We start from the raw sequence: 14,438 nt of genomic DNA on the forward strand, positions 1-14,438 counted from the left end.
TGTTGAGAGGATAAATGAGTATGTATTATTGATTTAACAAAATGGCTCTGTGTCATGGGACACACTTTGAACATCTAAACTGTATCCTAAAATACAGTTAAAAAGTAGTACTGGAGTGAAAAATTTATAGAGAAAACCACCACCAGTGGAAAATAAATAGAAGTAAATGAAGAGAAATGAAAATGTAAAATGTATTCAGAATCCAGGGCAGATTAATTTCATTTAATTATTTATTGTAGCTAAGTTTGGGGAGAAGTTCTCATACTAGGCAGTATACAACAGCTTGCATGATACAAAAAAAAAAAAAAGAAGAAAAACAAATCACAACCAAAAAAAAAAAAAATCAAGATATATCCACCAAGCCTTTTCTTTTCAAATAAGAAAACAGCTTTAATGGGATGTGTTTGTCTTTCTGTATAGAGCAAGATGTTAAAGGAAGAAATAAACAGGGTGACAGAGATCACTGTTTAAATCACCCATGGAAGGAAAAGAAACCCAAAAATACCCTACTGGCAGGCAACACAGCCTTGCTACCAAGTACCAGGCAACCAAATTGCACATTGATAGTGTATTCTGGTTTAATAAAAAACATATCAAGAATCTACAGTCGCTGTTTGGAAGAAGGCAGAATTTGTTCCACAAGCAAACAAAGTATCTAAAGGGAAATCACCACCCAAATTTGAGCATCGCTCTTCAATACAGCAAGAGCCTTACTCAAAAACCTTCCACTGCAAGATCTAAGCTAAAAAAATAGAAGACACTATGACAGTTTTCATTTGTTTGAAAGTTATATCTAAAAAGGAAAAAAAACTATCATGAACAGTGTGCATATTTTCATTCAAAAATGAACCCACATTCTCAATAAATTTCATTCAAAAAAAGAAAATCCAGCTTTTTTTTCTTTCTGATTTAATACTTACCAGTTTCCTTGCAAATAATGTAACAGAGAAGAAGTTGATGACAACAAAACCTAGAACAACACAGAACAGCAACACCAAACAAGTTTTTTTTACACACCTTGTGATAGCTCAAACTGTGCAAAAGCCACGTGCACAAAAGCAAATTTCTTGCAGTTCAGTCTGGCCAGATGAAATTGGTCCCGTGCCTCCTCTGGATCCTGAAGACTGTAAAGACAGCATATTAATAGTTACAAAAGGTGAAGAGCTTGAGAAACAAGTTCCATGTGCTGAATAATGGCTTTAGATAACTCTGGAAAAACAAGTTAAAGATTTTCCTCTCCCTTAGAGCAATCAGTGTACTACAAATACACAACAAACCTTAGAAAGCTAATAATTAAAATACATAAAGCTAAACCTTTCAAAAAATCCAGAAAATGCTCAAACCCAGAAGAGAAAGCTAAAGGACTCATTCCTTGTCACTGCTTATATTATGCCTCAAAATATGCCGATATTTTCCCTCGGAGCACCCACTAACCAGTACAGAACACCCACCTGTAGCCCTTCCAGAGAAACATCACCATTCTTGTAGACACAACTACTCCGATACAAGGAGGTTGCAAGGCAGAGGACAAGGAGATTGCTTTAGGAACACCAAGAATGCAAAAATCTATCATATTAATCAAGTCAGAAGAAACATTATATACACTACTAGTTATAGCCTGCAGCAATTCCTTCCATAAAAGCAATATTGAACTCCAAACTTCTGCTAGAGGTTCTGAGCTGTTCTACAATGAAGAGCCTCTGCAACTATACCCAAACAGTCAGATTCCCTTAGCAGAGATGTAGGTCATTGAAAGAAGTTATTTCTGCAGGTACATCTAAAATACCATAGGACCAGAGAACCAGGACACAATGAGAGCATTTATCCAATAGCCACCTCTATTAAGGGTTCTATGGGAACACCAACTCCTTACCAGATGTAGGTAATTCACTGTTTTCTCCCTACTCCTAGACAACACAGTTTCATCAGTGAAATTCGGTAGCACAGTGTGGATTAAGTCTATTTTCTGCAGACATGCCAGAAGAAGCAGTGGCAAGGATGGTATACTTCAAAATGTAGAGACTAAGCCACAAAGTCCAGATAAGACATTTCACACTGCATAGTTTGTTTACTTTCACCAAATTTTAACCCTAGTTTTACATTCAGTCATAGATTGCTAAGTAGGATAGTGCTCGCACACAGCACACCAACATTTAAATATTCTAGAGGAACTACAGCCTACGTTAATACTAATCAAGATACAGAAGGCCTAAATCTACATCACTATGAAATAACAAATTAACCTTATGTTTCAATGAACTCACTCTCCCTTTTTAATATTATTAAAAAAGGGAGTGTAACACTTACTAGCAACATCCATAATCAAGAGATAAAGGAACTCTTTTCAAAATTCCACCTACCTCAACAGGTAAGCAAAGGTACCACTTAAAAGCGGGAGGAGGAAAAGATTTATGATAATGGTTCAAAATAAAAGTACAGAAAAATACAACATGGAAAACTAAAGAGAACATATTTTCAGCAGAATTCTGTGGAATTAAGAATGAGATAATCTATCATAGTTTAGGCATGTTACCAGACTCCAGTAGGTTTAGTGAACTCATCTCTGATCACCCAAAGCAATAAGACAGGCATGGAATAACCCATCTGCAGGCAGTCTGAGCAAAAGAAATAAGGTTGTAACATGAATTACATTCACTTTCCAAGAGTATGTTAAAATTTAAGTTCCAATAGAAAGCAGCAACAGCTTGGACAGCAATACAAAGAACAAGACCCAATGCATCAGCAATAGGCATCAAGTGCCACACACTTGGTGGCACTGTGCTATAGTCAGAAGGATTATGTGAGAGCAGGTCTGGCATGATTAATGTACAATACAGATCAGACACAGATGCACTGTTTGCCTTTGACTATTTCAGAGTACATTCAAAGGTTCTTCAGATAACCTTGCTATCATAATTGGTCAAAAGGTACTGGTAAAGCAGACTGCAGCTAGAGAAGATATCAGGACAATAAAGGTCCAGTACCAAGAATGGAATAATCCAATTTCACACCTACTCATTGGGTGGAGAAAGACTTAGGGGTGATGGTTGATGAAAAACTCAGCATGAGCTGGCAATGTTCACTCACAGCCTAGGAAGCCAAATGTATCCTGGGCTACATCAAAAGCAGTGTGGTCAGCAGGTCAAAAGAGGTGATTCTCCCCATCTACTCCACTCTTGTGAGACCCCACCTTAAACACTGTGTTCAGCTCCAGGACCCCCAGCATAAGAAAGATATGAACCTGTTGACAAGAGTCCAAACAAGGGCCAGAAAGACAATTAGACAGCTGGAGCACCTCTCCTCTCAAGAGAGGCTGAGAACATCAGGGTTGTTCAGCCTGGAGAAGAGAAGGTTGCATGGAGACCTCATAGCAACCTTTCAGCATCTGAAGGGGGGCTACAGAGCAGTCGAAGAGGGGCACTTCACCAGGAACTATAGTGATAGCACAAGGAATAATGGGTACAAACTGAAAGAGAGAAAATTTAGGCTACATAGTGGGAAGAAATTCTGTACTATGAGGGTGGGTAAGATACTGGAACAGGTTGCCCAAGGAGGTTGTGGATGCCCCAATCCTGGAAGTGTTCAAAGCCAGGTCGAATGAGGCCTTGAGCAACACGGTCTAGTGGGAGGCGTCCCTGCCCATGACAGAAGGAGTTGGAACTAAGTGATCTTTAACATCCCTTCCAACCCTTTACATTCTATGATTCTATGATCAGAAGAAAATGTTGATGGCAATAGAGACCAAAATCTCAAACTACTGCCACTGGTGCTGAAGTTTGTGATGCTGACTTTCTTTTCCACCTTGTTTAGATGGAACATGTGGGAGAATGGCAAGTAGAACTCTACTGAAAAGCATATTTCTTCTCCCACCAAAGGCAGCAGCATCAGAGCACTTATCAGTGTTGCTTTATTTGCAATAGCTAATAAAATAAACCAGAAGCACTCTAGGAAGTCATGAGATGACAGGATTTTCTTTGATAGGAGCTAAAACCAAGCAGAGACAAAATACATAGTACTAGACAAACTGACCCATTAACACACATATTAACTGGACATATTAACTGACAGCACCTTCAGTTTTACTTTCTGCAATACAACACACAGAATATTGAACTCCTACATACACCTTAGAAGTATCTGCTTTTCAAGCCATGTTCTAAGGATCAAGTGGAAATAGATCCAAGTGACTAGGGAAATAATCTTTCTGAACTTAAACTCTTCTATAACGAGATAAAAAATGTGACTGGATAAGAGCTTCCAATTTCTATTCTGGAAAAGAAATTCCACAAAGTATGATCCAGAAGCCTATGTTACACAGTTTCTGTTCTGAGGAAAAGCAACTAACCTTTAAACAAGAATGCTATCTCTCAGTATCTTTGGAGTCTTTCTGGAAGAGATTCTTTATTCCAATTACACATAAACACCTTACTTCAAGATACTAAGGTTTCACAAGAAGGTCACTATTCAGTTCTGTTTGTTTCTCAACAAGGGATTCAACAGATTACTTCCACTGTACGCTTTTAGTAAACAGTGATGCAGCAAGACCCATGTAAATGACAGTACAAAGAGTAGACAATTATACAGCAAGACAAAGCCACATGCCAAAGAGTCAAATAAAGGAAGGACATACAAGAAAAAGACTAGGCATGTTCACTGGAAGACTACCTGCTCAGCAATAATTGTTATATTGCTGCAATATTCAACTACAGTTCTTCATCAAAGCATCTGCTGTAATGATATTTCAAGATATTTCAGAAGAACCCCTTATGGAAAAAAAATCACATTATAACCCTGCCCTAAATTACATCTGAACACATCTGAACAACCACACTGTTCAGATCTGGACCGAATAAAGCAATAAATGACCACAATCAAAATAAATTTTCCAAGTATGGAAGTACAGAACAATGTTCTGAGACCTTCTTCCTATCCTAACGCAGTTAATTTAATTTAACTGTGCTGAGTACTAGCAAGGGAGAAAGCACAGTAGTATAAAACTGAAAAAACATAATTTCCTGCTTTTTCCCATGTACCTTACATATAGAACCAAGAAAAAAGAAAGTGTTAACACCTCTATATCAAACAGCTCCAAACAATCTTTGTATATGCTTATTAGCATACACAAAAAATGCAGGCACTGTGGAGACAAATGATAAGCTGACTCACCAAAGCCGCTCAGTTTCAAACAGCCAATAAGAAAACATACACACTCAGTGATAATTTGTTGCAGAAACCACTTACAAAACAAGGTATTTTTGTCATAATTCAAGCACAGAATGATGAGTTCTTATATTGAAAATTTATACTTACGCTTTCAACTCAGCAAATCTCACAAGGATGCGAGCATAGCTCTCATCTTGACTGTACTTTTCTGCAGGTAATGCAGTCACCGCTTGACTGTAACGACCAATGAGCCTATTCAGTAGGCTAACATCCATCTGAGGAACACCCTTTTTTTCTAGTCTAAGCAAAAAACATAGCCAATCTTCTGGATTGTTTGCTGTCATCATTATTTGATTAACAGTTCCAGAGTTATCTGACATAAAAACAAAAAATGATTGATTAAAAAGGCAAACATGAATGGAAGAAAATACTTCTTATAAGCTATCCCACAAGACAATTACTGATTTTATTTTTTAAACAGGATTAGAGCAACGCAGTTCAGAAACAAAGAGGAACAAAATTTACTCTGTGGTCCGTAATACTGAATGCTAAATCTTTTCACTCAGTCTAAGTTCTGTTGCCCAAATGACAAAAGAATAACAAAACCAAATACCTGTTGTATCAGCTGAGATTTTAGTACAGTTAAGCTCATCTGTGATATTGTCTTCATTTCTGTATTTGTTTTTCAAGTTTCTAACTCTATTCATGATTGATGCAATTTGCGGCAATCCTCTTTCACTTAGGTCCGCCTCCTCCATCTGCAGACACAAGGTTAAAAAACAGGGAAGTTACTAAAGAACCCTATTGTAGCTCACCTTCACTGGAATTACCATGGGAAAGCCTCTCCTGTACAGTTTGCAGCTTGGCCCAGAAACAAGAAGGTAATGCACTTTGGACAGATTAAAGAGGTTCAAAGAAAGAGTAAGTTTAGTTTTACAGTGAATCGTTGGTCATTGTTCCTTTGGTACTCAGGTATAAAAGGTCGATGAAAAGTTGCTGGAAGGCTCAGAAACATTAGATCTATTTTTAGACGAATTATTGATAGAGAAAAAATTGAATGGGATAAATTAAGTTCATTCACCTCTGACCCCACTATTTAAAAAATAAACCAGGCACCACTCTCAGGAATTCTGACAATTAATTTTTAGAGCATTAGTCACTACAAGATGGCATTATTTTAAGAGCACCACTCAGCTTTCCACAAGCGGAGACCATAAATCAGAAAGATTATTGTGCTTATAGAGCTTGCTTATCAAGCAATAGTAGCCATATTTCATGTTCATCCTGTACTACAAATGGCACACCAAGAACATTAAGCCTGCTCTTGTCTATATAGAAGTTTTGTAGGTTCAAAGTACAGCTTCTTTGTGTAAACTCCAAGACTTACTCTGGCAAAAGCACCATCTACATTACCACTATGAAGATGCCTTAGCACCTTAGAGTCTGGAGAGACCTTTAAGACCTAACTTGAATATTTTTGCAGAAAAGTAAAAAATGCACTAAGTTCTGAAAATGGTCCCTTCCTTCACAAAAAGAAATATTTTCAGTGGTCTAAGTAAAGCAGAAGCAAGCATCCTCCCAAATACAGCTGCAAGCAAGACCTGTACAGAAAAAAATAATTATGAAAGGTAGAGACTATATGCTAAATGAGTAGTATCTGAAATATAATTTTTATTTCCCTGAGCTGAGACAAAAAAAGAACTCTCCTCATTTATCTTCAAAAAGATACAATGAATAATTAATAATTAATTCATAATTTAATTTTCAATACTTGTTTGGAACTTCCTTTAATATCTGTTTCTCCCTAAGAGTCAACTTAGGCTGTTCTGAGAGTGGGTCTGTAAACTGCCCCATCTTCTGGAGATCACGTTGCTAAAAATTACGTACGTGATTACTATAGCAAAGACTGTTCACATGGCATTCTAAAGATGACAATTATTCATTTCAGAAGGAAAATTTGGGTACACATTGCAGTTTTGCCTTTTGAAAGTACAGTAGAAAGGACTACTGGGAATCAGATACTCCAATCTCCTCTTTGTGGGTGAGAATATCCTTAGAGATCTGTCCTTGAACACTACCCATTCCCTCGAAGTAGAGGTGAAGTCAGATTCTCCATAACTTGAAGCACCAAGATAACCAAAATAAAGTTACTTCATGTTCAGTAATACCTCAATCTCTCATTACAACTGTAATTGCTAACAATACCCAGATGGATTTTGGTTTTTTTAAACATACTATATTTTCCTCACTAATGTCAAAGGTTCGTTATTCTTCTTGCAGTGATAGCTTGCCAAATGCAGTAGACAAAAAGAAAAATAAATTTCTGCATAAATTTGATTTAAAGTCTCAACAGGATGCATCAAACTTACATTTCCAGTGTGCTGCTTAACTGCTCAAAGTTCAATGTGTACTGCTATGGAGAAAATCTTTCCTGAAGGATGGATATGCCTTGTCAAAAAGGTAGGGTGGATGAGGGTCAGACTACCTCAGATGATCCCATGAGCCCCAAGAAAGGCAGCTCTCCAAACCTGAAGAAGTGCCTGTGTATCAGAAATTGAATGGTTAGACATTGAAAAGTAAATGAATCAGTAAACCTTGTAATCTTGCCTTGCCTTGCTTATGACATCCCAGAAACACAGTTTTCATTAAATCAGTAAAAATATTCCTATATAGCAATAAAAACAGAACAAAAAAGCTTGAAGATTACTTTGTGAATGAGGGCAAGCACTTCTAAATGTATCAGCTTGTTATGACGTTTGGAGATTAAAAAAATACACTAATGGCATATTTGCCTATGTATTGTCAAGATTTGCCAGTAGTCTTTCTACTCATGCCAAAGCCCAACCACAAGCAAGTATTGTTTCCTTTTTTTCTTAATCTGCTGCATGATTACCTTTAAAGAAAGCATTTGCCATCAATTTCACTGGCTGTGTGTCTAAAACCTGAAAAACAGCAAAGACCTAAAACAGCCACATGCTGTTACACACACACTCAACAGGAATTGAGCTTCCAACTGCAACAACTACACTGCAGCACACCCAAGATCCAGAGACAAAGTTAGGGACAGGGAACCAAGAAATGGAGAATATGTATGTAAAGATCAGGAAGATACAGAACTACCTCTAAATACAGTGTAGTAGTTTCAACCCGTCACACAGACCCACTAAACAAGGAGCCAAAGGACATACTAAAAAACCATATATAATTGCAAATGGATGAAGTAGCAGTACAGGTTAGTCATATGATTTCATGTGTAACACACTCAAAAATATTTATTGATAAAAAAGAGAAGTAATAGCATCCAGTCTTTAAATAGTTTCACTATTTGCTCAGTTTCCAAATGAAGCCACACGCAGTTTCTCACCAAATGCAAATTTTAAGAAAGTACAAAACCACTTTTTAGTTATTGAACAAAAAGGTACACTGTTCTTACCCCTGGAATCTACTGATATTTTGCATTTGTCTACCCAAGGAAGAATAGAGGGCAGTAAGAATTTTAACCAAGTGCCCAAGAGTTTACGTGGCTTTTATCCTCCAAGTGAACTGATCAGCCCAGTAAAAGAAATTAACATTATCCTATTACTTACATTTTCTTTATATGTTCACACCATTGTGGCTACACCGTTACCTTAAGTATTTGTTTAGCTTTGTTCACATGGCTTGATTAAAACATCTACTATTGTCAAGATACTACATGATGAAGAACTTCAAGTAAGTCCTCTATGTAGAAGAGGTGAAATGACACCTATCCCTCAAAATCAGAACTTTAGCCATGCATATGTTTTCTGACACCCTCTCTCACACACCCCCACTATCCTTCCCTTCCTATCACAAACAAACAAGAGAAAACTCACTGTGGTCACCTTCTTCTACAGTATTCCCATTATTCTGTTTGCATATTCCAGTAATCATTTATAGTGCTCGCCACTTAAGCAAGGTACATATTCTCACATGTAGTACAGGAAATCCTGTCTGTTAGAGGAAGCAGAACTATCTCCAAGTGCAGTTACATCAACATCGCATAAACACACTACAGTATTATCAAGGACCCTTCCTGAACATCAGGGTCTATTATATGGACATCTCAGTGTTTAGAAGTTCCTGCCTCCAGGATCTTGTCACCTTGGTTCAAAGCAAGAATGGGAACGTGCTAGAACAACATACAACCATCTTCAGAAACACACAGCATCCATTCAATTATCAAATAGTGTTCTGTGGATATCACATCAGAAGCTAGTATTTATTAATGATGTGAAGGAGCAGTCTTTACACTGCTGAATTTCTTTAAAAAGCCCTGGGAGTCTTGAAAGCAGAAGACCTTGTTAAACCATACAAGCTTTCAGGCTAAATTCTAAAGAGCAAATTGCAATGGTAAGCATGTGAAAGAAATCCTTCAACTTTTCCTTGCTTCAGACAGATGTCAAAAAATGGTTATAAGAAAGAGACAAGCTAAATTCTTCCCTAAGCAGTCATCAAAATATGACTTCAAATGAGTAGCAAAGCCCTCCAAATCCTCTCCAACTTCAGCTTCCCTCATACCACATATATACCCTGAACCCATATATCACCCTGATCCCAAGACTGGATTCTACAAGATTATTAATTAGCTCCCAGCCTGGATAGAGTTGATAACTCACTTCTACTGCAACCACTACAAGAAGCCTCTCCTTTATCCAGCAACTATTTCCCAAAATACACAGAATCGTGGTGTTTCTGAAGTATCTACTCAGGCTTTAAAAAAAAAAACCTACATAAGTATATAGTCTATCTTTCATTTTGTTTGCAAGTCCTAAATCAGGATTTTCTTAAAAGGAAAACAAAGCCGCTCAATGCTAAGAGAAAACACCATCAATTTAAAAAAAAATTAGTGACACTACCTATGAAAAGAAATAGGAAAGCATTAAATTCTAACGTCGGACACAGAAAACATAAGACTCGAAGACGCAAAACAGGGCTGGTCAGGGAGAGGCTTAGCAGCAGTACGGCAGGTGATGCCCCGCGGTATAAACAAAGGCTGCGGGCAGAGGCGGTGCGGGAAGGGAACAGAGACACCAGACTTCCTTGCCCGCAGGGCCGCAGCCCCAGGGGGTGCCGCGGAGCCCGGCCCTGCCCAGTGCCTCTTGCAGCCCCACCGATATATCAGCACCGCCGCTGTCCCGGGGCCCAGCCGCCCTCACCCCCCTGCTGCGCTACCCCGCCCGGCCCGGCCGATCTTACCCCCTCACTGCCCGGCCCGGCCGGTCCTACCTTCCTCTGCTCTGCCCTGCTCTGCTCTGCTCGGCCCAGCCCGTCCCTCCCTCCCCGCGGCCGAGGGTTGCGCGCGCCGCTCTCCGTTCGAATGTGACCACCGCCCCTAGAGCGCTCTTCCCATTGGTCAGAGCGGGGGGAAGCGAGCGCTGATTGGCTACAGGAAGGAAACACGCTCCCCCATTGGAGGAGAGCGGCCGCGCGCCCCCGCCCGCCCCGGCGCCTTGTGGGTCCGAGCGGGAGAGGTTCGTGCGCAGGCGCGTTAGGGATGGAGAGATTTTGGGTGCAAAGCGCAGGGCACGGAAAGGGGTTAGCGGGAGCTTTTTGAACTATGTGTCTGAGAAAGCTTTCCTCTTTTAGCGATGGCAGGTTATATTTTGAAGCTTCATTTAGCTGTAACAGAACAGCGGGGTTGTGTGTCCTGATCAGCTCCTTAAGGTGACGTCTCTACCTTTTCCTCCGAGGGATCCTTCATAAGCCGATCCCGTATCTGCAGTGTGCCTAAGGGTGCTAAAAGCAGCTCCTTCTCTGAGCTGTCCCGTTCTTCTTGGATTATAGTAATGCAAACGCACTAAGTAGAACAGTTCGGCCTTTCTGGTTTGCATTCTGGTTGTACGCAGTAATTATTGTATTCTTTACATGGGTCCTCTGATGCTTACAGTATTTTCAATATTACTCTTATAATATTTTCAAGATTGATAGTACATTATGAAAAACAGTGAAATGTGTGTTTATGCTTTATTAATTCGATTGGTTGCTAATCATTGGCTTTCCATAAACACCACATATGATATATTGATAATGTGATACCTACACTGGTATTTAACTGAAGTTTATCTAATTCCTCTTTATTCATCTAGATTTTAAGTATCTTGTCTAATCTAGTGATATAAACTCACTCTACAGTCAACAAAAAGAGAATTTGAAGCAGAGAAATTGAGTCCAAACACCTAATTGAGAATGTAATGGAGGATCCCATGGAATGCAGTGTTTCTATACTAAGCCTAGAGTAATTCTTACTTTCATCTGAGGTTGCTTGAGATATTTTTTCAGCATTGCCTTACTCCTCCTTGCATATGCACATTTTTGGTGGGCTTGATGGTTTTGTTGTGTTGGTCCTCTTGTGTTCAACCAGAATCCAAATCTAGTGAAAATGTAGAGGCAGCACAAGTTGCACAAATCTGCTCTACATCTGTCTTCACTTGAGGAACGTATTCATAGATTATTTTATTAGCAGTAGTTTTGATGGGATCAAAGCAGAAGAAAGTTGTATTGTTCTGGTAAATGAATAATACTGTAAGGAGCAGTCATTTAGTTTCTGTAGCTGTAACAAGAACTATATGGATTCCTGGCAAAACCAAAATGAATAGAAGACAGAAGATAGGATAGATCTCTGAAAAAAAGCAGCACAAGATAAGCAGCAGCAAGGTCAGAGAAAGAAAGGCTGTAGTACTCATAGAAAAAATAAAGTAACCTCTATTTAGTATTCTTCAACAAAGTATAAAATATGGGTGGTGTTCCCATACCATCCTTTTTTTGCTTATAAATGTTCATGCTTATTATTTTATTCATTATAAAGTCATAATATATAGGGAATATAAGAAGTATCCCATCTGAATTATCCACCTAAAGGTAATACCAGTTTGAATGACAGAAGTGAATTGCAAAAGCAAGGACTAGATTGGATGATGAACAAAAGGAGAGACAGTTTAGTCTTTTGTAATGAGTTATCACCAGGGGAGTCTTGTTTCATTATTCTAAATACTTCATTATATGACAAGATTTTGTGTCAGTTTGAATAATGGTATTGTAAATCTGAATGTCACAAAGGTACAGGTAAGTCACGAAGGATTTTTCAAGTGTTGATAGAATCTTTATACCACACTATAGTGTTTACTGCAATGGATATAAGAGAAAGACCTTCTGGTTGAAAATTTGGCAGCCACTAGCCTATCCTCTCAATTTGGTGTTTGAGGTTAAATGTTGCTGATATGAAGGGCTAATCTAAAAAGAGATTCCTGCTCATTGACTACAAATGTTGTCAGACATTCAGTGTAGCTGATTTGGTGGAAAGTGCATTTGGAAGAAGCTCTGCAGAGTATTTAATGAACACCATCTAGTGAGAGGATCTGGACTGTTCCCGACTCCTGATGCTTTGTTACAACCTATGGATGAGAAGAGGCAAACAAACATTCTAGATGGCAGAGTGACCTCAATGACTGAGAAGTTGTTCTGAAAATAGTGAGTGTAATTAACAAACTGTTAAGATTTTCAGTAGTGAGAATAATCACCAGATGTCTAGTATTCCAACTCCTCCTAGGTGTTTTGTTTCTGTGACATACTACTTGTTTGTTGCTACTGGCTACTTTGAGAGTTAATGTGTAATTTTTGGGGGTTTTAGTAAGAAATATAGAACAATAGTTATCAGAGGATCTTCTCCCATGGTGTTTCTTTGATTACTGATGCATGTTTTGTGACTGGACTTGGGAAGTAAACTTTTTTTCCGTATTGATGGACACATTCAATCAATAAAATAAAGAGAACCATTGTACCTGTGTTTCTCTGTGTTGTCTGATAAAATTCTTTTGCTGAAAGTCTGCAAAATGAACAGATTTGCATGCACACAAAGTACTCGTGTAGAAACTGGCTAATAAACAGATTCCAAATAAGAAGTGTCAATAAGAAGTGTTTAAGCTGTTCATGTCAGAAGGATACCTCAGGGATTGGCTCTATCCATGATGTATTATATTGGTGATTTAAAATGTTTACCTTAAACTTGATACAAAGATGGCGTTAAGGCTGCAGGCAAATGATTGGGCTGTTGACTAGGGCCTGGCTGGAGGTTAGGTAGACTGAGAGGAGATGGAAATCCAGAGAATTTAATGAGAAATTGCTGAACACAACACTGTGAGCAGCTGATCGAAGTGACAGATCACACTGTGAAAATTGGCTGGATCTCGCTTGTGGTTATGGAGAAATTGTGTGAGGGACAGCTAAACTTGAAGGTATTTGAAGTGGAATATTTTGAAAAGGTCATCTTTTGTGAAGTAGGATTGTACAACTAGAAGAGCACCTATATAACCACATCAAGAATACCACCACCACTGAAGTATGAGATCACAAGATTTGAACGTAGATTTATCAAAACTGGGACCAGTGGAGAAGAAGGAATTAGAAGCAGGTTCAGTATTTGGAGGAGACTGGGACAGAGAAAAGGAGGTGCAAGGACAATGCAAAAAGCTGAGAAATAGGAAAAGAGGTGATGTCCTGATTTGTGCCATTCTTAAACAATGACAGGTGATAAGCTCTGGAAAGAAATGCATACCTTTATTTTTCACAGTTAAGCTCAGACTTGTGGTACAGTATGTTACATTTAGCATAACTTACTTTGATTATTAGTAGAGCTACTAAATGAAAATTTATAAACTGTGCTAAGAAGAGATCAAGCTGGGTAATCCAATGATACTTTCTACCTTTAACACTGTGGAATCCATGGGACTCAGGAGAGATGTATCTCTGGTGTTCAAGAATTGATCAACATTCTTTATCAGTTGGAATGTATGGGTCTCGCAAAGTTTCTTCACAACATCTTCCTGGGGAATCAGAATCTTCTTACCCTTGGTATAACTCTATTTCTTGTTCTCACATTTTCTGTTCTTTTTTTGTTCTTCTCTTTCTCTTTGCTGCTTAAGAAATATTGCTCTCAAATAATGTTCAAAATCTATCAAACGAGTTGCTTTAACTGGATATAAACTTCTGCGATTGTCAAAAGACAGCTAGCAGTTGCACAGGAGAGAGATATGGAGAAGATCATAAAATCATTTAGGTTGGAACAGACCTTTAAGATCAAGTCCAACCAGTCACCAAGCACTGCCAAGTTCACCACTAAACTATGTCCCTAAGTGCCACATTGTCCTGGTTTTGGCTGGGATAGTGTTAATTCTCTTCCTAGTAGCTAGTACAGTGCTGTGTTTTGCATTTAGTAGGAGAATCATGTTGATAACATACTGATGTTTCAGTTGTTGCTC

General features: G+C 38.6%; 1 protein-coding gene across 3 annotated transcripts in view; it reads right to left on the reverse strand.

Moving 5' to 3' along the window:
* The window catches only part of TTK (TTK protein kinase), a 30,240-nt gene extending 19,737 nt beyond the window's left edge, over window positions 1-10,503 (reverse strand). For 2 of the 3 annotated variants that reach the window (XM_032684265.1, XM_032684263.1), the window contains exons 1-5: window positions 10,411-10,503; window positions 7,533-7,703; window positions 5,777-5,921; window positions 5,311-5,536; window positions 1,018-1,124 (exon numbers count right to left, since the gene is read on the reverse strand). In XM_032684265.1, coding sequence (XP_032540156.1) covers window positions 1,018-1,124; window positions 5,311-5,536; window positions 5,777-5,921 — 478 coding nt within the window. In that variant the 5' untranslated portion in view covers window positions 7,533-7,703; window positions 10,411-10,503. Of the gene's footprint in view, window positions 1-1,017; window positions 1,125-5,310; window positions 5,537-5,776; window positions 5,922-7,532; window positions 7,704-8,056; window positions 8,076-10,410 lie in introns of those variants that run through there. The other variant, XM_032684264.1, reaches the window with a different exon arrangement.
* Window positions 10,504-14,438: the final 3,935 nt, after the last annotated feature.

This window comes from Chiroxiphia lanceolata, chromosome 3 (genome assembly GCF_009829145.1).
Source record: "Chiroxiphia lanceolata isolate bChiLan1 chromosome 3, bChiLan1.pri, whole genome shotgun sequence".
Classification (NCBI taxonomy): Eukaryota; Metazoa; Chordata; class Aves; order Passeriformes; family Pipridae; genus Chiroxiphia; species Chiroxiphia lanceolata.